The sequence below is a fragment of the Oncorhynchus gorbuscha genome, linkage group LG15 (assembly GCF_021184085.1).
Source record: "Oncorhynchus gorbuscha isolate QuinsamMale2020 ecotype Even-year linkage group LG15, OgorEven_v1.0, whole genome shotgun sequence".
NCBI classification, from domain to species: domain Eukaryota; kingdom Metazoa; phylum Chordata; class Actinopteri; order Salmoniformes; family Salmonidae; genus Oncorhynchus; species Oncorhynchus gorbuscha.
In genome coordinates this window covers 46,837,100-46,862,963 of record NC_060187.1, presented here as the reverse complement: position 1 = coordinate 46,862,963, position 25,864 = coordinate 46,837,100, and the positions used below count along the sequence as shown (strand labels likewise).

At 42.8% G+C, this 25,864-nt stretch overlaps 1 protein-coding gene across 2 annotated transcripts; it reads left to right on the top strand.

Annotated features, from left to right (window-relative positions):
• The first annotated feature begins 1,901 nt into the window (after window positions 1-1,901).
• On the top strand, window positions 1,902-18,038 carry LOC123997429 (alpha-N-acetylgalactosaminide alpha-2,6-sialyltransferase 5-like). Of its 2 annotated transcripts, none has more exons than XM_046301641.1 (5): window positions 1,902-2,074; window positions 2,813-3,025; window positions 11,531-11,943; window positions 13,742-13,849; window positions 16,069-18,038. In XM_046301641.1, exons 1-5 carry the CDS (start codon window positions 2,045-2,047, stop codon window positions 16,307-16,309), a joined length of 1,005 nt encoding a protein of 334 aa, XP_046157597.1. In that variant the 5' UTR covers window positions 1,902-2,044; the 3' UTR covers window positions 16,310-18,038. The 2 variants fall into 2 exon arrangements, with proteins under 2 accessions (XP_046157597.1, XP_046157596.1); XM_046301640.1 differs by having other exon boundaries at window positions 1,902-2,077.
• Window positions 18,039-25,864: the final 7,826 nt, after the last annotated feature.

Below are 25,864 nucleotides of genomic sequence, written 5' to 3'. Positions count from 1 at the left end.
CGGGCCGCCCCAGGTGGTGAGGGTAGGCAACAACATCTCCTCCCCGCTGATCCTCAACACGGGGCCCCACAAGGGTGCGTTCTGAGCCCTCTCCTGTACTCCCTGTTCACCCACGACTGCGTGGCCACGCACGCCTCCAACTCAATCATCAAGTTTGCGGACGACACAACAGTGGTAGGCTTGATTACCAACAACGACGAGAGACGGCCTACAGGGAGGAGGTGAGGGCCCTTGGAGTGTGGTGTCAGGAAAATAACCTCACACTCAACGTCAACAAAACTAAGGAGATGATTGTGGACTTCAGGAAACAGCAGAGGGAACACCCCCTATCCACATCGATGGAACAGTAGTGGAGAGGGTAGCTAGTTAAGTTCCTCGGCATACACATCACAGACAAACTGAATTGGTCCACTCACACTGACAGCGTCGTGAAGAAGGCGCAGCAGCGCCTATTCAACCTCAGGAGGCTGAAAAAATTCGGCTTGTCACCAAAAGCACTCACAAACTTCTACAGATGCACAATCGAGAGCATCCTGGCGGGCTGTATCACCGCCTGGTACGGCAACTGCTCCGCCCTCAACCGTAAGGCTCTCCAGAGGGTAGTGAGGACTGCACAACGCATCACCGGGGGCAAACTACCTGCCCTCCAGGACACCTACACCACCCGTTGTTACAGGAAGGCCATAAAGATCATCAAGGACATCAACCACCCGAACCACTGCCTGTTCACCCCGCTATCATCCAGAAGGCGAGGTCAGTACAGGTGCATCAAAGCTGGGACCGAGAGACTGAAAAACAGCTTCTATCTCAAGGCCATCAGACTGTTAAATAGCCACCACTAACATTGAGTGGCTGCTGCCAACACACTGTCATTGACACTGACCCAACTCCAGCCATTTTTAATATTGATGGAAATGATGAATTGATGGAAATGATGTAAATATATCACTAGCCACTTTAAACAATGCTACCTTATATAATGTTACTTACCCTACATTATTCATCTCATATGCATATGTATATACTGTACTCTACAACATCGACTGCATCCTTATGTAACACATGTATCACTAGCCACTTTAACTATGCCACTTTGTTTACTTTGTCTACACACTCATCTCATATGTATATACTGTACTCGATACCATCTACTGTATGCTGCTCTGTACCATCACTCATTCATATATCCTTATGTACATGTTCCTTATCCCCTTACACTGTGTATAAGACAGTAGTTTTTTTTGGAATTGTTAGTTAGATTACTTGTTGGTTATCACTGCATTTGATTTGTAAATAATGTCTGAGGGTTGGAATGGGACCCTGGCTGTCCGTACATTTAAAAAAAATGGTGCTGTCTGCTTTGCAGGAATTTGAAATTATTTATAATTTTACTTGTGATACTTAAGTATATTTAACCAATTACATGTACTTTTGATACTTAAGTATATTTTAAACCAAACATTTCTAGACTTTTACTCAAGTAGTATTGTACTGGCTGACTTTCACTTTTACTTGAGTAACTTTCTATTAAGGTATCTACACCTTTACTCAAGTATGACAATTGGGTACTTTTTCCACCACTGATATTAACTACTTATTAATAGTAATTAACAGCCTATAAACTATTTGCTTAACACCGACATTTTTACAAAGGTCTCTTTTACAAGGAAGCACTGCAATTTACAAATACAACATAATACAAATGTATACAATATTTCAAACACATTCAACAGAAAGAATTAGGCTACATTCCTCAGTAAAGAGATCCCCAATCAATCATTTGAATTGTACGAAATTCTTCCATTCTTGAACAGGCGTTCATTATGACCATGCGGAGTTATCATACTGGGCGCTCTGGATTCTGCGAGAGGGGAGTGGATCGTTGATGTATGTATCAGTGCGAGTGCTAATCTGCTACATTTAGGGATGCGCTCTTTGTCAAAAAGTCAGTCAGTTGTTATTTGGCGCAAACAGACACGGCTGCGACGATTTCAGCAACGTGAATGCTCCGGCTTCTAAATCGTTATGTAAAGGGAACAATTTTATGGAGGACATCCACAAAATGAAGGCTCAGGTGGTAGGCTTTTTGAAACTCTTTTGGAAAGATGGAAGTTATGGGAGAAAATAGACCTCTCGCCTACTGCTACTGTATCATGCTCCTAGTCTATTCTACTCTACTGTTTAAATAGTTTCGGCTCTATCTTTATGACAATGGGTTGGGTGATGGATTTAAAGATTATAATGTGAAGAGTGCACAGCCGTCAGTCTTTTTAAATCATAGAGCGCATCTGTTCCCACAGGGCAAAAAAAACGGGTTGAGTCAATGTTGTTACCACGTAATTTCAACAACAAAGATCATATGTGATGAAGTTGAATCAACGTGGAAAACTGAGTTATCGGCATTATAGAATTTCCCTCAAGAAATTCCCCCAACTTGTAACCTAAATCAATTTTTTGGGTGATTTTACGTTGAATTCACGTTAACTGAGAACTCAACCAAATGTAAATCAAAACTAGACTGAACTGACATCTCTTCACAGTGGGTTGATTTGAGTGGTGGATTAGAGAATTGAATTGTGATTACAGAAAGAAGAGATGTGATATTATGTGTCATCTCACAACCATTATCATAAGCTGCTAACAGAGTTTTATAGTTCTAATTTGTCATTATATTCTAGAATAGAAATGCTATAAATAATTTATTATAGCATACTGCAGATATAGGCTAATATAGTTTTTTTTGTGCATATTTTATAAACCGGTTGAATATCTCATGATATAGCCTATTTTACCAATTTTCTCCTTATTATAGCGCCGTGGGGTTATCGTCATTATAGTTATTACCATGGGTACCAGTCTCATGGTTGTGTACAACAACAGCTTCACGGACACGTCAGGGACAGCGTATCCCACGGATGCTGCTGCTACTGGGCCGCAAATGGATAAGCCCAGGAAAGCGCAGCCTAAACCAGGAAGAGCCCTGTCATCAACCCTACAGGGCTACACTGGAGTCATCGATCAAAAGGTAAGCGGTATACTGACTATAAGAACTCAACATCTGTAGAAATGTGTCAAGACATTTAAAACATGTATGGACAACCAATGCTGTCAACCAACAGTGGTTGTTTCCTGTGTCATTTATTCAAAAGGCTTTTTTAGATATTTATTCCAAAGACTTTGTAGATATTTATTCCAAAGGCTTTGTAGATATTTTTAAATTGTAAGTAGGTATTCGGCAAAATTCTACAGGGTATTCCAAAGTACCATCAACAGCACTATCACTAGACTTTTCAATAACCCAAATGCCTTTGTTGCCACATATCTTCAGTCTGTCGCTTAAGGTTCAATCGTTTAGAACTAAGATGAGGGTTAATCGATTCAGTGTCTTGTGAGTGTAATTGTAATCAGTGGCCACAGCCAATATGTTGGACATTAAGCACCTGAGAGGCACATTGACTGCTCTAGTGATGTTGTGCATGAATAACACGAGCTGCACCTCCTGATCTGTGTCCAGCTGTTATTCAGGTAAAGCTGACCAGCCAGCTCACAGACAAATATCCCAGGTAGGCTACACTCGAAGTGGCTTATTGATATAGCTCGGCAGATTTCTTCTTGAAACCACACGAGTGGGTGGGACTTCGAAATTGGCAACCGTTTGCAGTACGTTTGAATCCCTGTTCCAAAGACTGCAGCCAGTGAGGTTCCCAGGCAAGTTGATGGAAAGAGAGATAGGTAGTTGAAATCAAATCACATTTTATTTGTCACACGCTCCGAATACAACAGGTGTAGTAGACCTTACAGTGAAATGCTTTACTTGCAAGCCCTTAACCAACAATAAAGTTTTAAGAAAAATAACAACATTTTGTATTTATTTTTAAGTAACAAATAATGAAAGAGCAGCAGTAAAATTTCAGGGGGTAACGGTATGGAGTCAATGTGCTGGGGTATCGGTTAGTTGAGGTAATTGAGGTAATATGTACATGTAGGTCGAGTTATTAAAGTGACATAGATATGCATAGATAATAACAGAGAGTAGCAGCAGCGTAATGGAAGGGAGGGGGGGCAATGCAATTAGACTGGGTTGCCATTTGATTAGATGTTCAGGAGTCTTATGACTTGGGGGGTTGATTTGAAGCTGATTAGAAGCCTCTTGGACCTAGACATGGCGCTCCGGTACCGCTTTCCGTGCGGTAGCAGAGAGAGCAGTTGTTTTGGTACCTTTGAGTTTTTGTTGGTTGTTATTCCTAAATAAGAGACACACACAGCGTGCTGGCTTCTGTATGGGCTGACTTTAGCAGCATGGCTCCAGAGTGGGAGAGATACGGGAGTAGAGAGCGGCAGCGTGGAAGGACACTGCGTCTCTCAGGTGGCACCGGACAAGAGAGGCCACAACGGAGAGGAGTTGAGAACAGGATTATATGGGGGTCTGTGTCTGGAGCGGTTCTGTTCACTGCTCACTGTTTAACGACTATTAAAAGCGTCAGGGAGTTATGTGATTTGTAGCCATTGTACTGTACATGCCCAGCACAACGAAGTTGTTTGTTCTTGCCCAGAACCAAACTTTTCAATAGATTCAGCAGCAATTTGAAGTCCCCTTCCAGCCAACAGCTAGAATATGATGATGAAAAAACTGAGTAACTCGGACCAAACAGGACACAAAGAGATCTTTCTTTGTGTCCTATTTGGTCCCAGTCCAAGAAAAGGCAGCACAATGAACACATCTGGATTATATTTCCGTTCTCACCCCGTCCCCTGATATGAATCTTCTCTCCAGTCATTCCCTGCCATCGTATCACTTCATTAATCGGCAAACTGCCCCATCTCAGGTCTGCTCTCCACTGTAGGGACTCTAAAGTACCGCTGTAGTGTAGCTACACCCTGAAAATCACGATCTGGACTATCTGAATTCACAGACCATCCCAGTCAGTCGGTATCGGCTTTAGCTGCGGGGCCTCTTGACTCTGATCACTTAACATACACAAAGCATTCATGCATGCACGCCCCCCCATGCACACACACACACACACACACACACACACACACACACACACACACACACACACACACACACACACACACACACACACACACACACACACACACACACACACACACACACACACACACACACACACACACACACACACACACACACACACACACACACACGCACACACACACACACACACACACACACACCACCATATTTACTGCGCCTGAAGGATTCTGGTTATGCCCCCCATTAACTTATGTGCATAACTTTCTCTTTCATGGGCCATGATTCCACTGAGCTGGGTGTTGGACCTGTGAGTACCACCACTACTCCTCTAGCTGCGTTATGGGGCTGAGAAAGGCCACACATTAATCATGGAGAATAAACAGGAAAGGTCTGCCTCCACCTACGTGCCATAGAAGGTTATTTGTTTGCTCACAAGCTACCCAAAGCAAACCCTTTCTACTTCGATACCTGGGAACATGTATCTCTTTCTAGTTTCATCTCAGCATTTGTGAATTGGGATGAGACATAAGATATACAGTACCTGACTGGTGGCCTTTGAATATTTCAGGACAAATCATTTATGTTAGCTGAAACGCTGCTGATACATGTAGCATAAAAGGAAATATATAAAAAAGGAAATAGGTGTATCTTAGATGTAATCATAGAATTTAGAATTAATCAGTGTGTCTCCCCCTTTGTGTTACTTTCTCCACTGTCCGTCACGGTGGTTTCTTTTCTGAGAATGTCCCTCCTCTATGGCTTTCTCACTTTTGACAATCTGATTACAGCTGCAGTCACACGCACGCGGGCACACACGTACACACGCACGCACACACATACACACACACACATACACACACACACACGCCTGGTGGACTAGGTACAGTTAGTGACAATCCCCCCTCCTTTGATGCTTTACCGATTCCTATTAAAGAGATGTTGACCTTTAACACATGGCCATCAGCATCAATATGCACTGGCCTTTACACATGGTAATCACAAATCATGTATGTTCTGTAAATCTCCTCACTAAATATGTGTGTTTTCGCACCAGTGCTGAAATCCACCACTTTGCTTTCAAAGCCTTGCCTTTTGATGTAATCTCTGATGATTAGTTGGAACTAGAAATGTAGATAACCGGAGAAAGTCACAAGTGCAGAAATGTATTATTTGTGAGACTCCCTCTTTAATGATGCCCTTTACAAGTCCCAGTTGTATAGAACACCGGACAAAGGATCCAGAAATCCCTTTAAAAAAAACGACAACCTAAGACGAGAATCAGTGCATTCCTCCCGAACATCTAATATCTTTACCAGTATAGGCCTAGACAGAGACTAGAAGATCAACGCTTAACCGAACCACGGCTAACCTTATTGGACATCATCCTCTGGATGTCATTAACATAAGTAGCCCATTCGCTGTGCACCCACCGCACTTCCTCCTCACTGAGAGAACTTCTTCTAAAGGATCCAAGTCCTCATTAATCCAAGAGGACCTACTCCCTCATAAACGGATAGATAGACAGGGCTAATCAGAGCCTTGAGGAAAGCTGACAGGAAGCAATGAATATCATCATTTTGTAAGAGGCAGCTGTTGACTCCATCTTGGTTCTAAGTGGGAATTGACGGTTTTTAGATTTCACTGTTAAAGACGAACTCTGACATTTTTTAAAGAACAAAATGGCAGTAATATATACAGAAAATATCGCAGAGCTGTGAGAAGAATGCTGGTGCCCTCATCATTAAAAAGCAGTTGTAAATCAAACAAAAATACACGTGTGAACACCAAAGATGATTTCAATTTCTACTTATTTGAGAAGAAATTGTGAAAAGTGCAACGATGCCAATATATTTGACCGCATCTGTTAATACAGTAACCCCCCCCCCCCCAAGACAATTCCCCCTTGTCCCTCAAATGCCTCAACACCCTCAATTCTGACATTTCCTCTGATATGTTGGCCTACTGTCTCTAGTCATCATAAAGGAAGGGCTCTGTGCACCTGGTCTCACTGTCAAACCGTTGTTTTTGAAATATTACATTTACCAGAACTGCGAGACATGAAATCAAGGCTACTGTCCGCCTTGGGTGCTGTGAGTATTCTGGGAGGTAGCTAGAGAGAAGCTGAATGGACGCGGCTGTTCTCAAAAGCAATTATGATCCTGCTTTCCTCTGGGGAGGAGTCTAAGCAGGATGATAGTGATGCGTCTGGAGATGCTGTGTGGATGGTAATTGACTGGGTTGAGGCACTACTCATAACTGTGTTGTGCTGTGAGCTCTGTGGTCTGTTTATCATGGCTCAGCTAATCTAATCTACTTCACATTAGAGGTCAATGAAGTCTGAACCTGCCAACGCGCCATTACTATACTAACTCTGGGACTAACTCTGGGACTACGTCCCAAATGGCACCGTCCCAAATGGCATTCCCTACATAGAGCCCTTTGGGCCCTGGTCAATAGTGCTGCAATGTATAGGGAGTAGGGTGCCATTTGGGATGCACAGTTTGAGTGGAATATGTATATTTTCGGTTTATGAATGATTTATGACACGGTGAGTCGTATTAGTCAAGTTCCTACTGCATAGGTAGGTGTGCCCATATTGAAATGAGTTCATAATAATATAAAACTATCAAACTATTTGGGTACAGGTGGATCCATGAAGACCTCTACCTCAGACTACTTTCAAATGCATAATAGGCCTAATAAGGATCCTCCCAGTTATTATTGCTTTCAAGCAGGTCGCTTCCATAATGATGGAATATGTAATAACATGTGATTCAATTATGTGTTATTTGAGAATCCTTTTTGACAAGGTTTCTCCCCTAAAAGACTCGGTTTCAACCTTTTCCTCAAAATGAAGGTCGATAAGTCATTGCTATTTCTGCCTAGAAAGAAGCATTGAGCTGACAGAAGCTCTGGGCTCTGTCAAAGACAATTTAGTCTTCCTGTCAAAAACACTTATTACTGGTACTGGGAGAATATCCCTGGTGCTCTAGGCCACAAGGAGGATCCAATAATAAAGTTGAAAGTTATTGCTTGGGTTCTAGGTCCGCGTTTTGCTGAGCGTTTTTTCAATTCCAAATATCAATCTTATCTCTTGACTCGTTAAAGGGGAAACGAATGTGCCGAGAAAATGTTCCCAGACAAACATAGTCCGTTCAGATAAGAAAGCAGCAGAGATGAAAAGGGAAAGAACAACATCTCCCAGGAATTAAACACCTGCAGTTTATTAGAAGAGACAGGCATGAAGACTAGCCAATAGAGAAAATGCAGAAACAAAAACGGCATGGTTTTCTTTTCTTGTATCGAACTGCATTAAGTAGGAAGTAGTAAGAAGAGCGGTTCGTATTGCCATGGGGAGTACGTGTTCCATATCTGCAGAAACGTAAAGAATACGAAAAATAAATACGATTTATGTCCTCGCTAGGTATTTTTCGTAGCCTGGCAGGGGATTGTGTATAATCGTGGCGTGTCATTTTTTTTCTCGTCTACTTGTAGGATGTCTAGCTAGCGCGAGCAATTGACATATCCACACTATGTCGATGAAAGATGCGGAAGTTTGAAGTCGGGAAATTCAAAATTCTCAACCTGCTACCATGACGGAAGAACCCGGATCACTCATCACACACACTTCCCACACCGTGCCCATTCCCTTCTCCGTTTCCTGGCAGCTTCCCTTGTTAATTCATCTGTGTGTAATTACAGAGATTACAGGAAGACACATGTGAACAGTAGAGCGGGATCATGAGGCAGTGAAGTCTGTAATCTCACCCGTATGCACAGTATGTATTTGTGCACAGGCCACACGGGCCACAGTCAAGCATGAAGCTAAGAGTACAGCTCTGAATGCCAATGGGCCTCTGCATTAAGCCTTGGAATAATTCATGAGAGGGTCTCAGGATTTTCATTATTAGATATAGATGCCCTTTTGCCTGGCCTTCTACTCTATGCTGTAGCGGGTATTGATTGTGCTGTTGAATTTTGGGGAACACAGTTTTCCTCTTGGCAGGGAGATCTGAATCTGGTGCCATGGATCTCAACTCTCCGTGTGCCCATTGACATTGATGAGAGAGAGGGAGGATTACATTCTTTTAAAATGTTTTTACTTGTTTTGTTAACCTTTTACTTTGCGGGCTAAGTCAGGGTCACACATTCTTGGTAGTCTTAAACACATCGACTTTGAAACAAAAGTATACACCTGACACACATGGTTATGGGTTTAAACAAAATAAAACACCTGTACCATGTCAGATATAGAGTTGAAATGTGTTCAATTTTGAGTGTGCATCCTAATATTACACTTTATATAACTCACAGGAGACTTAAACATAACAAAACCGTTTGACATAGAAACCGGATTCTCAGCGTGTTTTTGACGTAATGTTTATTAATTATGAAATTCTGAAAAATATGAATAACATTCCACCCATGAGGCCACTAGGTCATTTGACTGCAGGAAAGGGCTACAGGCATCGTTACATACTCCAAAATGAATATGTGAATATGTCTCATATTTTATTGAAAGATAATGGGTTGTGTGATTCCTGTAGAAGACCCCTTGGGCTTCAGTCAGCCCCAGAGAGCACAGACTCTGTTTGAAAACTTCAAACATGCATCCTTCTTTCTTTTCTGCCTTCCGATAGGCTTGAGCAATGTGGTGGGTACCGTGGTTTCACTTGTCCAATGCTGTTAGCTACAGGTAACTGCCAAAATAAAGGAATAACCAACTTAAAGTGTCACATCCCTTTCCTACAGTCAATGACCAAAAGCACCCTCTTTGGCCTCATGGGTAGAATGTTTTTCATATTTTTAATTATTTCGTAATTAATAAAGATTATTCATAATAAAATAGACAAAAATCCTGAATCAAACCTGATTTAGCCCACTGCAGTGTAAGGTTGATAGGGTGTTGGGCCACCACAAGCCGCCAGAACAGCTTCAATGCACCTTGGCATAGATTCTACAAGTGTCTGAAAGTCTGTTGGAGGGATGCGACACCATTCTTCCACAGGACATTCCATAATTTGGTATTTTGTTGATGGTGGTGTAAAACGCTGTCTCAGGCATCGCTCTATAAGTATTCCATTGGGTTGAGATTTGGTGACTGAGACGGCTATGGCATATGGTTTACATAATTTTCCTTCTCATAAAACCATTTATTGACCATTCGTGCACTGTGGATGGGGGCATTGCCATCCTTGAAAAGACCACAGACTAGAGGCCTTCATAGGTTCAAAAAGTTGGACCCGTTCCTCAATGGACCTGGGGCTTTCCCATTCGGACCCAATATGCATAAATCCATTTTTTAAATATAGAGATCCGTTTCAAACGTACCCGAGAACAACTAGACCAATTCCGTATAGAGCTGGTCGGATCCAGACCCGATCCAATCCGAGTGGGGGAAGCAGCAGAGAAGTACATTTTCAAGCTACTTTATTATCTGGAGCTGATAAAGCGCAAGGGAGATGAAGTAGAGAGAGGTAATGCTCTAGCATAGGCCATGCTGTGTGTGTAGGCTACTGTGAGTGAGCAAGTGACACGGAACAGGGAGGTGGGTGGAAGAGATGAGTGACAGCAACCAACTAAGCCAACAAGTGCTGTAGTAGACTAATAGCTGCCTTAGCTAGGTTATTTATCATCCAATATGATATAGGTAACCTGTCCTGACTGCATCAAACCAGGAGGAGCGTGTTAAGATAGCTAGCTAGCTGGGGCTAATAAAGGCTGCATGCGCATTCTCGTCCTACACAGTTACAAACAATAATTCCATTCAGAATATAAAGTAGTAGCCTACCGTTTGGCTCTTGGCCATTGGAACCTATCCTTCTCCTTGTTAACTTTTAATTCCATCATTTTAATTCAAAAATTTCCAATGATTAGATATCTCCTAACTTTTGCACCTAACAGAGGCTCTATGACTGTAGCCTATTGCTGTTTTGATGACTTATGATTGGCCAACAACAACAACAACAAGCTACATGCGCCACTCTCGTGGAAAGCAAAGAGAAGCTGTATAAATTGCACATTTTCTCTCTCTTTCTACTGCAACAGTCACATTCGGATCAGTATGGATCCTTCCAGTAAAGTCTGTTAAAATGACACATACCCGAGACATACCCGAGACAATAATATCAGATCCGACCAGACCTGTGACATTATTTCGACTTATGGATCCGGACAGGTGGATCTGTGAAGACCTCTACCACAGACCACTCCCACCAGAATAGAAATGATTCCCATAGGTTGAAGGTAATCACTCGGAATGGCTGTGTATTTGTTGGTATCTGCCTTGCCATCTAAGGGGTTGAGAGGACCTAAACCATGCCAGGAAAATGCACCCCACACCATAACAGAGCCACCAGAACTCTCATTTAAAGTGTTTCCTTTATTTTGGCAGTTACCTGTACATAATTTCAGTGCAAGGAAATAAGGAAGCATGAATTTTTTATGTTGTTTAATGGCCACAGTTGAACTCCTGTAGCCTCTGACCTCACTTTACTATACTGTCTTTGACCTCTTGACTTTCCCCCCGAGCCTCTGAGGATGCACTGTAACTGCTGTGCCCTGGTGACCAGCTCTGGCCACCTTACCGGCAGCAACCGTGGGGACGAAATCGACAGCACTGAGTGCGTCATCCGCATGAACGACGCCCCGACTGGGGGTAGTTTCCAGCGGGATGTGGGCCAGCGTACCAGCCTGCGCGTCATCGCCCACTCCAGCATGCAGAGGGTACTGCGGAGCCGGCAGGAGCTGCTCAACGCCAGCCAGGACTCAGTCTTCCTCTTCTGGGGACCCAGCAGCTGTATGCGACGCGACGGCAAAGGCCTGGTCTTCAACAACCTGCGTATGGTCAACCAACTTCTGCCCAAACTGAAGGTCTACGTCATCTCCCAGCTCAAGATGCCGCAGTTCGATGAGCTCTTCAAGAAGGAGACAGGGAGAGACAGGTAGGGTTTTGACATTTTGACCCTTGGGTCAATGATGCCATTGGGTTTTGGCTTTGTGAGTCTGTCCGTCTGTCTAATTCTGGTCAAGAATGACTTCCGAAAAATACAGTCAGTGTGTTTGAGGACTTGAGCCACTTGAAGCAGGATTTGCCAGGGAAGTCGAATGCATTGTAGTCAGTGCTCTTGGGCATACACATTCTAATTCAAAAGCTGCTTTTGAGCATTTTTAACAAAAGAATAAGAAAGAAATCCCAACAACCACCCAACCACTCACACTATCATTAATGGGATTTAGTTCAAAGCACTCTGAATATATGTTAGGAACTAAGAGGATTAGTTGTAGACGGTGGGGTATGAGAATCTCATTGAATGGGACAATGCAGCTGGAGAGGGATTTTAACAATCTGTAAGTACAGAAACTCTGTCCCAAACAAAATGCTGGATCATGTTGTGAATGGAAGTGGTAGAAGAAGAAGAAACAAGAAGTTGTGTAATAACGTTGAGACAACCTAATGCCAACTACCAATTTTACATTACCAAGTGTTAGGTTCTAATTCTCAGAGTAAAAACTCTACGGACACTGTGAAAACTCAAACCAAGTTTATTCTTCCCAGAGGGCCAGTACAGCTGCATTAGACAAAGGCATGGTTTCAGCCGAGGTAGTATACATACCCTACTCTGGGTGGAGTCTCCTCCTTATCGCTAAACATTGCATCATTGTTGCCGGGCAGGTAGCCTAGTGGTTAGAGCATTGGGCCAGTAACCAGAAGGTTGCTAGATCTAATCACCGAGCTGTTAAGGTAAAAATCTGCCGTTCTGCCCCTGAAAAAGGCAGTTAACCCACTGTTCCGAAGACACCATTGTAAATAAGAATTTGTTCTTAACTGACTTGCCTGCTTAAATCAATGTGATATGGGCCTTAAATGGTTCCTTAGCAGCACTGCAACATGTGACTGTTCTCCCTGCAGTCACCCCTCGTGTGTCTTTGATAACTAATGATTAATAATATAACTAATCATTAATAATAGTTCAAGCTCAGAAATCCAAAACCCATCACACGGCATTGCAGGCAATGTTGCGACAAGCTAACCCATTGACCAAATGTTTCTGTGTTTCTGCGCAGGAAAATCTCTTCGACAACAGAGTGATCGAATTAAGATAGTACATCTGTACATGACAGTTACATATGCTACGATAATACGAGATAATTGGTGTCTTCATTAACTGTTGACAGGAAGTGACAAAAGCGCTACACAGCCTCACAAGATAATGTCACTGAGGCAAAGCTAGGAGCAGAAACCGATTGCAGGTCCTACCAGACTTTCACTGTCTGGCACTCTCGCTGGTACTCTCCCTGTGCCTTCCTGGCAGAGGCTGCCAACAGTAAACAGAATGAGCCCAGACAGAAGTGGCACCGCTGCCAGCTGGGATATCCCCCAGTGAGGGGCTGGTATGGCTGGCAGGTCCACCTCGACAAACTAGCCTTGACGGTTCAGTAGATGAAAGGGCTCCATTTTACAGGGGGCACTGCTTTGATGGCTGTTAAACAGCACTGAAATTGCGATTTCATGTCAAATCATGTAAATTAGGAATATGGCAGTGTGAAATCTTATGGTATTAAAAATTAAGTAATAAATTGAAGGCCTTGGGCAGAATGGATATCACTGCAAGCACCACATAGGGCCAGTTTTTTTTCTCTCTCACAATTTCTCTCATTTAAATCTGTTGAGTCATGCAACACATTTGGTTGAACATATAGTATATATTGTGTCTTGTTTCCCCTCACCTTGTCATCCAGGAAGACCTCTAACTCATGGCTGAGCACTGGCTGGTTCACCATGGTCATTGCCCTGGAACTCTGTGATACGATCAATGTCTATGGCATGGTGGCTCCTGACTTTTGCAGGTGGGTTGGGTTCAGCACAGGGCACAGTGGTGTCAGACCCAAGAGTTTCAATGACGTATGCCATAAGGGATTATTATTAATAGGCAACTTCTCACTTTTATTATTAATATTATTATTTATGTTCTGGCAAATACAATATACCTGCTTGTGTTCTAAATATCTTGACTATGCCTCTTAAATACATGAGAGGGGAAGGTCTAATAAAACAAAAGCTAGCTAGATGGAGGACAACAGGTGCTCCAGATATCGAGCTGATATCCACAGGCAGGGCCATGGGACCAGATCAAATGTCTGTGTTGTGTGAATTATGCATGCTGGCTCAAGCTCTCCTCTGGGGCCAGAGTGTACTGAGTCTAGGACTGAAGAATTATCACAGGGAAAGAAGTAGCTTTGATAAGCACATCTCGGGGCTAAGAAATATGATATGCAGGGCAATCAGAAAGTATTCAGAGCCCTTGACTTGTTCCTTGTTTTGTTACGTTACAGCCATATTCTAAAATTAAGAAAATTGTTTTTTTCTCTAATCAGTCCAAACACAATACCCCATAACGACAAAGCAAAAAGTTTTTTAGACATGTTTGCAAATGTATATATATAAAAAAATATATATATATTTACACAAGTGTTCAGATCCTTTACTCAGTACTTTGTTGAAGCACCTTTGGCAGCGATTACAGCCTCACGTCTTCTTGGGTATGACGCGACACGCTTGGCACACCTGTATTTGTGGAGTGTCTCCCATTCTTCTCTGCTGATCCTCAAGCTCTGTCAGGTTGGATGGGAAGCGTCGCTGCACAGCTATTTTCAGGTCTCTCCAGAGATGTTTGATCGGGTTCAAGTCTATGCTCTGGCTGGACCACTCAAGGACATTCAGAGACTTGTCCCTGAAACCACTCGTGCATTGTCTTGGCTGTGTGCTTAGGGTTGTTGCCCTGTTGGAAGGTGAACCTTCGCCCCAATCTGAGGTACTGAGCGCTCTGGAGAAGGTTTTCATCAAGGATCTCTCTGTACTTTGCGCCGCTCATCTTTCCCTCGATCCTGACTAGTCTCCCAGTCCCTGCTGCTAAAAAACATCCCCACAGAATGATGCTGCCACCACCATGCATCACCGTAGGGATGGTGCCAGGTTTCCTCCAGATGTGACGCTTGGCATTCAGGCCAAAGAGTTCAATCTTGGTTTAATCAGACCAGAGAATCTTGTTTCTCATGGTCTGAGAGTCTTTAAGGGCCTTTTGGCAAACTCCAAGTGAGCTGACATGTGCCTTTTACTGAGGAGTGGCTTCTGTCTGGCCATTCTACCATGAAGGCCTGATTGGTGGAATGCTGCAGAGATAGTTGTCCTTCTGGAAGGTTCTCCCATCTCCACAGAGGAACTCTGTAGCCATGTAAGAGTGACCATCGGGTTCTTGGTCACATCCCTTACCAAGGCCCTTCTCCCCCAATTGCTCAGTTTGGCAGAGCGTCCAGCTCTAGGTTCCAAACTTCTTCCATTTAAGAATGAAGGAGGCCACTGTTTCCTTGGGGACCTTCAATACTGCAGAAATATTTTGGTACCCTTCCCCAGATCTGTGTCTCGACACAATCCTATCTCGGAGCTCTAAGGACAATTCCTTCGACCTCATGGTTTGGTTTTTGCTCTGACATGCACTGTCAACTGTTGGACCTTATATAGACAGGTGGTTGCCTTTCCAAATCATGTCCAATCAATTGAATTTACCACAGGTGGACTCGACAATCAAATTGTAGAAACATCTCAAAGATGATCAATGGAAACAGGATGCACCTGAGCTCAATTTCGAGTCTCATAGCAAAGGGTCTGAATACTTATGTAAATAAGATATTTCAGTTTTTTATGTTTTATAAATTTGCAACAATTTCTAATCGCTTTGTCATTATGGGGTATTGTGTGTAGATTGATGGGGGAAATAAAATATTGAATTGATTTTAGAACAAGGCTGTAATGTAACAAAATGTGGAAAAAGTCAATGGGTCTGAATACTTTCCGAATGCACTGTACTGCATCTCCACCATCCCTCCGTATTTTTCAATCCCTCTCTCTCTCCCTCCCCTCCCCATTCTCTATCTGTCTCTCGCATGCATGCACACACACTCTCTCTCTTTTTCTGTTGATCTCTCTCCTCTCCCATTCTCGCTCTCTCTACCCCCTCTTCCATTTCCCCCCTCAAACTTCTCTCCCCTTCATTTCCTCCTTTCTCCAGGGCTCCTTCCCATCTCTCGGTGCCGTATCATTACTACGAGCCTTCGGGGCCTGACGAGTGCGCCATGTATCTCTCCCACGAGCGGAACCGGCGCGGAAGCCACCATCGCTTCATCACAGAGAAGACAGTGTTCGCCAACTGGGCTCGGATGTTCGACATCCACTTCTACCAGCCAGACTGGACCCCGTCCTCTACTCTCAATGGAAACAGCTCACTCACACCAGCTTCAGATGGCTCTTGATACCAGACATAGACAGAAAGGTCCCCAGGACCTGGAGAAGATGTGACTGTGTTTGGACTCCAACATGCTGATTTTCCTCATCCTTCCCTTGGCTCCCTTATGGGAGTGTCCCTTATGGGAGTGTGTGGGAGGAGTGGAAAAGTACAAGGGTCATTCCACCAATTCAGTGCCCTTTGAGAAGTGTAATTTGGTAAAAAAATACATATATGTTGGATTTAACATAATTTTAACATTCTGACATAAAGAGCACATGTTCAACTTCATCTCAGCAGGTTAAATTAAAAAATGACTATAGTAAGTGCTAACTAAGTGGCAAATAAAGTAACAGGGTTGACTGTTTTCTTAAATCAGCCATAAATCCCCTTGTACCAGGGGGAATGGAAGCTCACTGTGTGCAACGGAGGGTGGCAATTGAATGTAAGCTTCACAAAATTATTATAAAAATTGTATAAAAAAAAAGAAAAAAAAGAAATGCCTGTCTATCTATGGGTAACAGGGTTGACATGTTATGTTCGACCCGCTCAGATTTCCACCACAAAACACCAGAACGTGGCAAAAAAAGAGTGGAACCAGCTCACCTGCTTTTACACTAGGATCTGACTATTAAATGAGAGTTCTGTTCGCGTAACGTGTTGAACTTCAAATGATGGACAGATGTAAATGATTCACTAATCACATGAAATAAATAATCATCTTCAGAAATGACTTAGTTATTTTGTTGCTTTGACAAAGGCTTTACAATGATGGTGATACTTTGAGAAATGTTGGGATTAAGTGGGCTAACATCTCCTTAGAAGTGACACAGGGCTGAAGGAGGGAAATGTCAAAATGCAGAATTTTGGCACTTTAGCAAGTGTCATAAAAAAATCTGATTAATTGAATTATCCATATGGTCTATATTAAATATATTTTAGATTAATATAACAGGCTTTAAAAAATATTGGTGCACAATTCTTACTTAAAATATCAAAGGGACTCAAAAGGCACTCTTTTCGTGGAATGACCCGCAAGCTGCAGTTGCTGGAGAAGCAGAAGTGTGTAGCTGCTCCTCAAAATAGTTGGCACAAACTTAGCTCCAACTTGAGAAAACTTGAGGTGTTTGCTCAACTTGTGTTCATTCTACTATAAAATATTATTTGGGCAGCTTAACTAAAAAAGGCTGTGCAACTGGTTACACACACAAACAGTGCTTTTAACACACATGATTAAATTGTGCTTTTTAATTTATACATTAATTTTTATTCAACATGTCCTCACCTGGGATATGAACTCACAACCTCTTGGTTCGTGGAATTCAGATCTTCATACTACACCACCATGTCTGTGTCAATTATCATTTAATCAGACTTTTCTCTCATTCTTGATTTGATTGACCTATTTCAGCAATTAGGCTAGTTTATAACTCTGGGATATACCAACTCAAATAATAATGACAGACGCAATATCTCCTTCACAATACTTAAAATAAATGATTTTGTTGAATTATTTACACATTCTGTAAGTAACTACATAGGGCCTATATAAAACAACTGGGCACAATAAAAGGAGAGCTCAAATACAAGGACAACTGGCTACCACTCTGTTTTTCCACACTGATACAAACTGGGAAGAGAGATTCTATGTAAAACTACATGATCGCATTGTGTCATCGTAGTGCCCTTTCCTTTATGTTTATGGAGACAACAGAGCTGGAGAAATATACATTCTTAACAACTGAGCCTGACTTGATCACCTAGATCACCTTGCTCCCCCCCCAAAAAAAAGAGTAACTAACTAACAGATTACTTCAATTGAAAACTAATGCGGTAGGTTAGTTGTCACCACAAAAAAAGTTATCTGAATACTTTAACATGTTACTTTTGAATCCTAATGCCAGTAGCTACCCTCCCAGACAGGACGGGGCCACAGCGGCAACCCTTCGGAATGATGGGATGTCATCTACACAGCGTCCACCTGAGACCTGGATCAGGATGAGCATCCCGGAGGTGGACCTGGTTGGATTGAAGGGCTTCAAAGGACAAGCAGGGTTTAAAACAAGCTTGTTTTTAAATGACTTCAGTCCCTATAATCGCACTCTCGGGCCGACATGGTAATAACGTTTGACCTTACCTGGTAAAATAAAGATGAAAACAAAGGTTTGGAAATGCGGTGTAAATTTACAAGTAGGTTTTCGTGCTGACAAACTATTCGCCTCCAAGCCTCTTTATTTGTATTTTTGGAAAAGGTTAGTCCCGAGTTTTTACAGGACCAAAGTGCTTGGTATACACAAATAATAAGCAATCTTGTCCGGACTTCATTTGGGTGAGGAATCCTGTTTCCAAAACCAACGTGACAAAACGGGCGTTAACAAAGGTTAAAAACAAATCATGAGCTATCCCCCCTTCCTCTTTCAACAGTGTTCAACTTCATCACCATTGACATCAGGTGCATACCGTTTGCGGATGCAGGGCGTAGAGTACATTACAGTATGTGTCAGGATTTGATACCTCATTGAGCCGGAGGATGAACATTCAACGTTCCATATCATGGTCGGATCATTTCATCTTCTGAGCAGCAATTTCCATCATGACACATATCCCCATTCCTGACATAGATAAGCACTGGCCCTAAATTGCTGAAATTACAAATGTTTGATAGCCCCTGGTAGTGGGGGAGATGGTTTGGGGATGTTTTGGTGGTGATTCTTGAATGGTTTTATCAGTCAAAAGTGGCATCATTATCCAGTGGGACCAAACTGTTTCCTGCACATAGTTGAGATGAAGTATAAGATAAGTATAGGAAAAGATTGCATAGCCTACGCACATCCAATACGGAGCAGGGGCTGGAGATCAAATGACATGATCAGCAAAAGGTAAAAACAGAAGGCAGTGTACAGAGTCTGGTGATTTATGAGGTATTATAACTTGTCTTTTTCATCGGCCGTGAATAACTTTTAGATGACCAGAAGGTAGGCTTAAAACAGACGGTCATTTCTCTAAGTGTCAAAAGCTAGTGGAAATTCTTGGCAAATTTGAAATGTGAAGGTTATGAGGCGTTTCAGGAGATATTACTCATGTTTGCCCTGACACCTAGTGGCTATTTGTGGCCTCCATCTGTATGGACTGGTCTCTGGGTGCAGGAGAATGAATGTCTTGTCGTCTATTACTGTTTTAACGTTCATTGTGGGCGTAGCGGGGGAACTTCTGTAGCTCAGTTGGTAGAGCATGGCGCTTGTAACGCCAGCGTAGTGGGTTCGATTCCCGGGACCACCCATACGTAGAATGTATGCACACATGACTGTAAGTCGCTTTGGATAAAAGCGTCTGCTAAATGGCATATATTATTATTATTATTATTAACTTTGCAGTGTGTGGGTGGTCTATATGGACAACAATTGTTCCAATCACCAGAGGAAAATTGCAATTGCCACATTTTCCGCCTTTATGTGTTTTTCACCAGTAGAATACAGGCCCACCCTTTGTCTTTAGTGGAGAGTTCATTGTTGACAAAAAATATTCTAAATATGGGCCTTACAGTCTGTGAGGAACCTTTATTATAGATCCATCTGTGAGGCCCTTATTTAAACTGGCATGCCTGAAATTAACCGTTACCATGATAGACCAGCCTGTAAGGCCCCTATTTGCTCTGATCAGCCTCTGAGGAGCCTTTATTATAGACCATTAGACCAGCATGTTAGGCCCATATTTACTCTGACCCGCCTGAGAGGAAACTTTATTATCGATTAGCCTGTAAGGCCCCTATTTACTCAGATCAGCCTCAGAGGAGCCTGTATTGTATTAGTTGTATGAATAGATAGCTCTATTTAACCAGCCAGCTAAGATACAGCTTGCTATATTAGCTCATTGCTCAAGAGAAAATAGCTAGCTAAGAAGTTAGCAGTGGTGTAGTACTTATGTAAAAATACTTTAAAGTACTACTTTAGTCGTTTTGGGGGGTATTTGTACTTTACGTTAATATTTTTGACCACTTTTACTTCACTACATTCCTAAAGAAAATAATGTACTTTTTACTCCATACATCTTCCCTGACACCCAAAAGTACTTGATACATTTCGAATGATTAGCAGGACAGGAAAATGGTCCAATTAACACACTTATCAAGAAAACGTTCCTGGCCATCCCTACTACCTGATCTGGCAGACTCCATAAACACAAATGTGTTGAGGTGTGCCACCAACTATCCGTACATTTAAAAAATGATTTTAAAAAATGATGTAGTCTAGTTTGCTTCATATAGGGAATTTGAAATGATTTATATGTTTACTTTTGATACTTAAGTATATCTAAAATCAAATCCTTTTAGACTTTTACTCAAGTAGTATTTTACTGGGTGATTTTCACTTTCACTTGAGTCATTTTCTATTAATGCATCTTTACTTTTGCTGAAGCGTGACAATTGGGTACTTTTTCCACCACTGGCATTGGTAGCTCTAATTGCTGCATTATGTTGTCAGATGAAAAACATCAGCAAAATAGTCAACTAAGATGCAAGCTCCTTTAAAAAGATAACTAACCAGCTAAACAGCTTAGATTATATATATATATATCAGCCTGTATAATGTCTAAGTAGTCTTGCTATTTCAGTGTTTTATATGTTAACCAGTATAATTTGAAAACAGTCAAGCCATTTCAGTGTTTTTGGATCAGCCAGCTAGATTAAAGATTTCAAAATGGTTATTCTCGCTCTCCCCCTTTAACAATTTTAATTTGAATTGGCGGAGTTGCTTAAACATCAGCCTGTGAGGCAGCAGTGTGTAAACATCAGCCTGTGAGGCAGCAGTGTGTAAACATCAGCCTGTGAGGCAGCAGTGTGTAAACATCAGCCTGTGAGGCAGCAGTGTGTAAACATCAGCCTGTGAGGCAGCAGTGTGTAAACATCAGCCTGTGAGGCAGCAGTGTGTAAACATCAGCCTGTGAGGCAGCAGTGTGTAAACATCAGCCTGTGAGGCAGCAGTGTGTAAGCATCAGCCTGTGAGGCAGCAGTGTGTAAACATCAGCCTGTGAGGCAGCAGTGTGTAAACATCAGCCTGTGAGGCAGCAGTGTGTAAACATCAGCCTGTGAGGCAGCAGTGTGTAAACATCAGCCTGTGAGGCAGCAGTGTGTAAGCATCAGCCTGTGAGGCAGCAGTGTGTAAACATCAGCCTGTGAGGCAGCAGTGTGTAAACATCAGCCTGTGAGGCAGCAGTGTGTAAACATCAGCCTGTGAGGCAGCAGTGTGTAAACATAAGCCTGAGGGAGCAGTGTGTAAACATCAGCCTGTGAGGCAGCAGTGTGTAAACATCAGCCTGTGAGGCAGCAGTGTGTAAACATCAGCCTGTGAGGCAGCAGTGTGTAAACATCAGCCTGTGAGGCAGCAGTGTGTAAACATCAGCCTGTGAGGCAGCAGTGTGTAAACATAAGACTGAGGGAGCAGTGTGTAGTAGTAGTAGTAGATTGTATTTGTTTTTCGCAGTTATAGACTAAATTGTCGGTGGCGTGCTAAAATATGCTATTCCTGCCGTTGACCTGTGATGTTGTGTTCTTCAACAAAAAATATACACATTTTCACCCTGTCTTTGTAATTCAGCTACTGTGTGTCATCTATCCGTTTAGAAATAGCATCATATGGAACTGAATAACATTTAAATTAATACATTTTTCTCATGTGGGACAATGTCTTTACATTGACATTTTAGAAGGATGTGCATAGTTTATTTTATATTTACATTTAAGTCATTTAGCAGACGCTCTTATCCAGAGCGACTTACAAATTGGTGCATTCACCTTATGACATCCAAACAACTGGAGTGGAGATTGATACGAGTCTTAAGGAAATAACAGTGGTTGAAGTGTGCTTTTAAACCAGCAGATGGAAATACAGTCCCACCCTTGGGAAAAACTTCCATCCAAATACATTTTGAATGCTGGAAGCCCCCACCCTTGAATTTACACACCGACCTGTTTTTCCTCCCTTTTTTTGGTAATTATTGGGTTTAACCACACGGAAAGGAATCCTCAGAGAGGACAGAGCAAATCCTTTGGCTTACCACACCAGGATCAAGCTACAGAACAAGCTTTGCAGAGTTATTTCAGGAAAATGGACCCTAGGTCCTGATCCTGCGTTGACCATTATTTTAATGAACACATCATTTCAGTTAATCGTATAATAACTGCACACAGATGTGTCATATCAAATGTAGCTCATCATCCCTATGTGAGTGAGTGCCCTCTCCCATCTCCGACAGAGCAGTGTAGCCTTTGTCCCTTTGCAACATTTCTGCGTTTCTGCAATGATCCTGTAATGTTTCTGCAATGTCCCTGTAATATCCCTGTAATGTTAATGCAAAGTCCCTGTAATATTTCTGCAATACCCCTGTAATATTTCTGCAATATCCCTGTGATATTTCTGCAATATCCCTGTAATATTTCTGCAATATCCCTGTAATATTTCTGCAATATCCCTGTAATATTTCTGCAATATCCCTGCGATGTTTCTGCAATAACCATTTAATGTTTCTGCAATGTCCCTGTAATGTTGCTGCAATATTCCTGTGTGTAAAGTTTCTGAAATGTCCCTGTAATGTTACTGCAATGTCCCTGTAATGTTTCTCGAATGTCCCTGTGAATGTTCCTACATCAAATAAAAGTGTATTGGTTGTGTGCACAGATTTGCAGATGTCATCGCAGGTGCAGCAAAATGCTGTTTTTTTCTAGCCCCCACAATGCAGTAATACCTAGCAATACAAAACCATGCACACATAATCCAAAAAGTAACAAAGAAATATCAGAACGAGCAATGTAAGAGTCCGTAATATGTCTGTGTACCCCATTCACCCTCTGCAATGCTGCTGGGTTTTTCACGCTCAACAGGTTCCCTTGTGTATCAGCAATCGTCCCGAAGTGGATCAGAAAACCAGTCAGTATCTGGTGTGACCACCATTTGACTCATGGTCCGGTTGTTGATTCCGGCCTGTGGAAGGTTGTACCACTCCTCTTCAACGGCTGTGCGAAGTTGCTGGATATTGTCGGGAACTAGAACATGCTGTCGTATATGTCGATCCAGAGCCTCCCAAACAGGCTCAATTGGTGATATATCTGGTGAGTACGTAGGCCATGGAAGAACTAGGACGTTTTCAGCTTCCAGGGATTTTGTTTCCGATCCTTGCGACATTGATCCATGCATTATCATGCTGAAACATGAGGTGATGGCGGCGGATGAACGTCACGACAATGGGCCTCAGGATCTCGTCACGGTATCTCTGTGCATTCAAATTGCCATCGGTAAAATTACATTTACATTACATTTAAGTCATTTAGCAGGACGACGAACTACAAATGAGCTTCCCTGAACCAGTTTCTGACAGCTTATCCAGAAATTCATTGGTTGTGCAAACCCACAGTTTCATCAGCTGTTAAGGTGGCTGCTCTCAAGGAAGTTAATTTAGGGACTTGATCAATCAATCAATGTCAGATTTTTATTTTCACTGAATCTGCGTTTAGATATCAGTTAGGGTACAATTAGGGTGTGGAAATGTTAGTTAAGTTGAGATGAGTGCTGCTCATGGTCATCTTTTCCAGTTGGCTCATTTATTACAACATGTGCCTGTATGTTATGTAGGATAGGCCTAGTTTAACAAGTTGATTATTTTGCTCTGTTTTAGAACATTTTGCCTGTATGTTATGTAGGATAGGCCTAGTTTAACAAATTGATTCTTTTTGCTCTGTTTTAAAATATCCCTTTTTATTTTTTGTGACGCAAGTTGAGTGGATAATTGTTTTTTGTTCTTTATTTTGTTCTTTTCCATTATATGATTAACATAAAATATATGGGTGTTGCCTGCGAGGTGTGTCTTGTCTGTTTAATTAACAAAATAACGATTGATTTGATTTGGATAGTGCAGCCATGGCTACACAGACCCAAAACATAATTCAAATCAACATATTGTCATGTTTTGTCTTATATCATCTTGTCATTTTGCTTTTCCTTCTGTTCTTTTCCCCCTGCTGGTCTTATTAGGTTCGTTCCCTTTTTCTATCCCTCTCTCTCCCCCTCCCTCTCTCTCCTCTCTCTATCGTTCCGTTCCTGCTCCCAGCTGTTCCTATTCCCCTAATCATCATTTAGTCTTCCCACACCTGTTCCCGATCCTTTCCCCTGATTAGAGTCCCTATTTATTCCTTTGTGTTCCGTTCCTGTCCCGTCGGTTCCTTGTTTTGTATTCACCATGCTGTGATTGTGTTTCGCCCTGTCCTGTCGTGTTTTTGCCTTCATCAGATGCTGCGTGTGAGCAGGTGTCTCTGTCTACTACGGCCTGCGCCTACCCGGGCGACCTGCAGTCTGTGGCCGCTTCTCCAGTTATTCCCCTCTACAGACTAGAGGATTTCTGTTATTCCCTGTTTGGACTTAAATAAACTCTGTTTCTGTTAAGTCGCTTTTGGGTCCTCTTTCACCTGCATGACAGAAGGAACCGACCAAGTAATGGACCCAGCGACTTCAGACGCTCGTTACACTGCCGTCGAGATCCAAGGAGCCATGCTCGGCAGACACGAGCAGGAATTGTCTGCTGCTCGCCATGCCGTGGAGAACCTGGCCGCTCAGGTTTCCGACCTCTCTGGACAGTTCCAGAGTCTACGTCTCGTGCCACCTGTTACTTCCTGGCCTGCCGAGCCTCCAGAACCTAGGGTTAATAACCCACCTTGCTACTCCGGGCAGCCCACTGAGTGCCGCTCCTTTCTCACGCAGTGTGAGATTGTGTTCTCTCTCCAACCCAACACATACTCTAGAGAGAGAGCTCGGGTTGCTTACGTCATTTCACTCCTTACCGGCCGGGCTCGAGAATGGGGCACAGCTATCTGGGAGGCAAGGGCTGATTGCTCTAACAAGTTCCAGAACTTTAAAGAGGAGATGATTCGGGTTTTTGACCGTTCAGTTTTTGGTAGGGAGGCTTCTAGGGCCCTGGCTTCCTTATGCCAAGGTGAACGGTCCATAACGGATTATTCTATTGAGTTTCGCACTCTTGCTGCCTCTAGTGAGTGGAACGAGCCGGCGCTGCTCGCTCGTTTTCTGGAGGGACTCCACGCAGTGGTTAAGGATGAGATTCTCTCCCGGGAGGTTCCTTCAGATGTGGACTCTTTGATTGCTCTCGCCATCCGCATAGAACGACGGGTAGATCTTCGTCACCGGGCTCGTGGAAGAGAGCTCGCATCAACGGTGTTTCCCTGCTCCGCATCGCAACCATCTCCCTCCTCTGGCTTTGAGACTGAGCCCATGCAGCTGGGAGGGATTCGCATCTCGATTAAGGAGAGGGAACGGAGGATCACCAACCGCCTGTGCCTCTATTTGCGGAGTTGCTGGACATTTTGTTAATTCATGTCCAGTAAGAGGCCAGAGCCCATCAGTAAGCGGAGGGCTACTGGTGAGCGCTACTACTCTGGTCTCTTCATCTAGATCTTGTACTACTATGTCGGTCCATCTACGCTGGACCGGTTCGGGTGCTACATGCAGTGCCTTGATTGACTCTGGGGCTGAGGGTTGTTTCATGGACGAAGCATGGGTTCGGAAACATAACATTCCTTTCA

Excerpts from the sequence above, each read along its gene's own strand:
- LOC123997429 (XM_046301640.1), top strand. The coding sequence starts at position 2,045 with ATGGAGGACATCCACAAAATGAAGGCTCAGGTG. Across the intron at positions 3,026-11,530 it reads CTGGAGTCATCGATCAAAAG|CCTCTGAGGATGCACTGTAA; the intron begins GTAAGCGGTATA and ends TTTCCCCCCGAG. Across the intron at positions 13,850-16,068 it reads GTGGCTCCTGACTTTTGCAG|GGCTCCTTCCCATCTCTCGG; the intron begins GTGGGTTGGGTT and ends TCCTTTCTCCAG.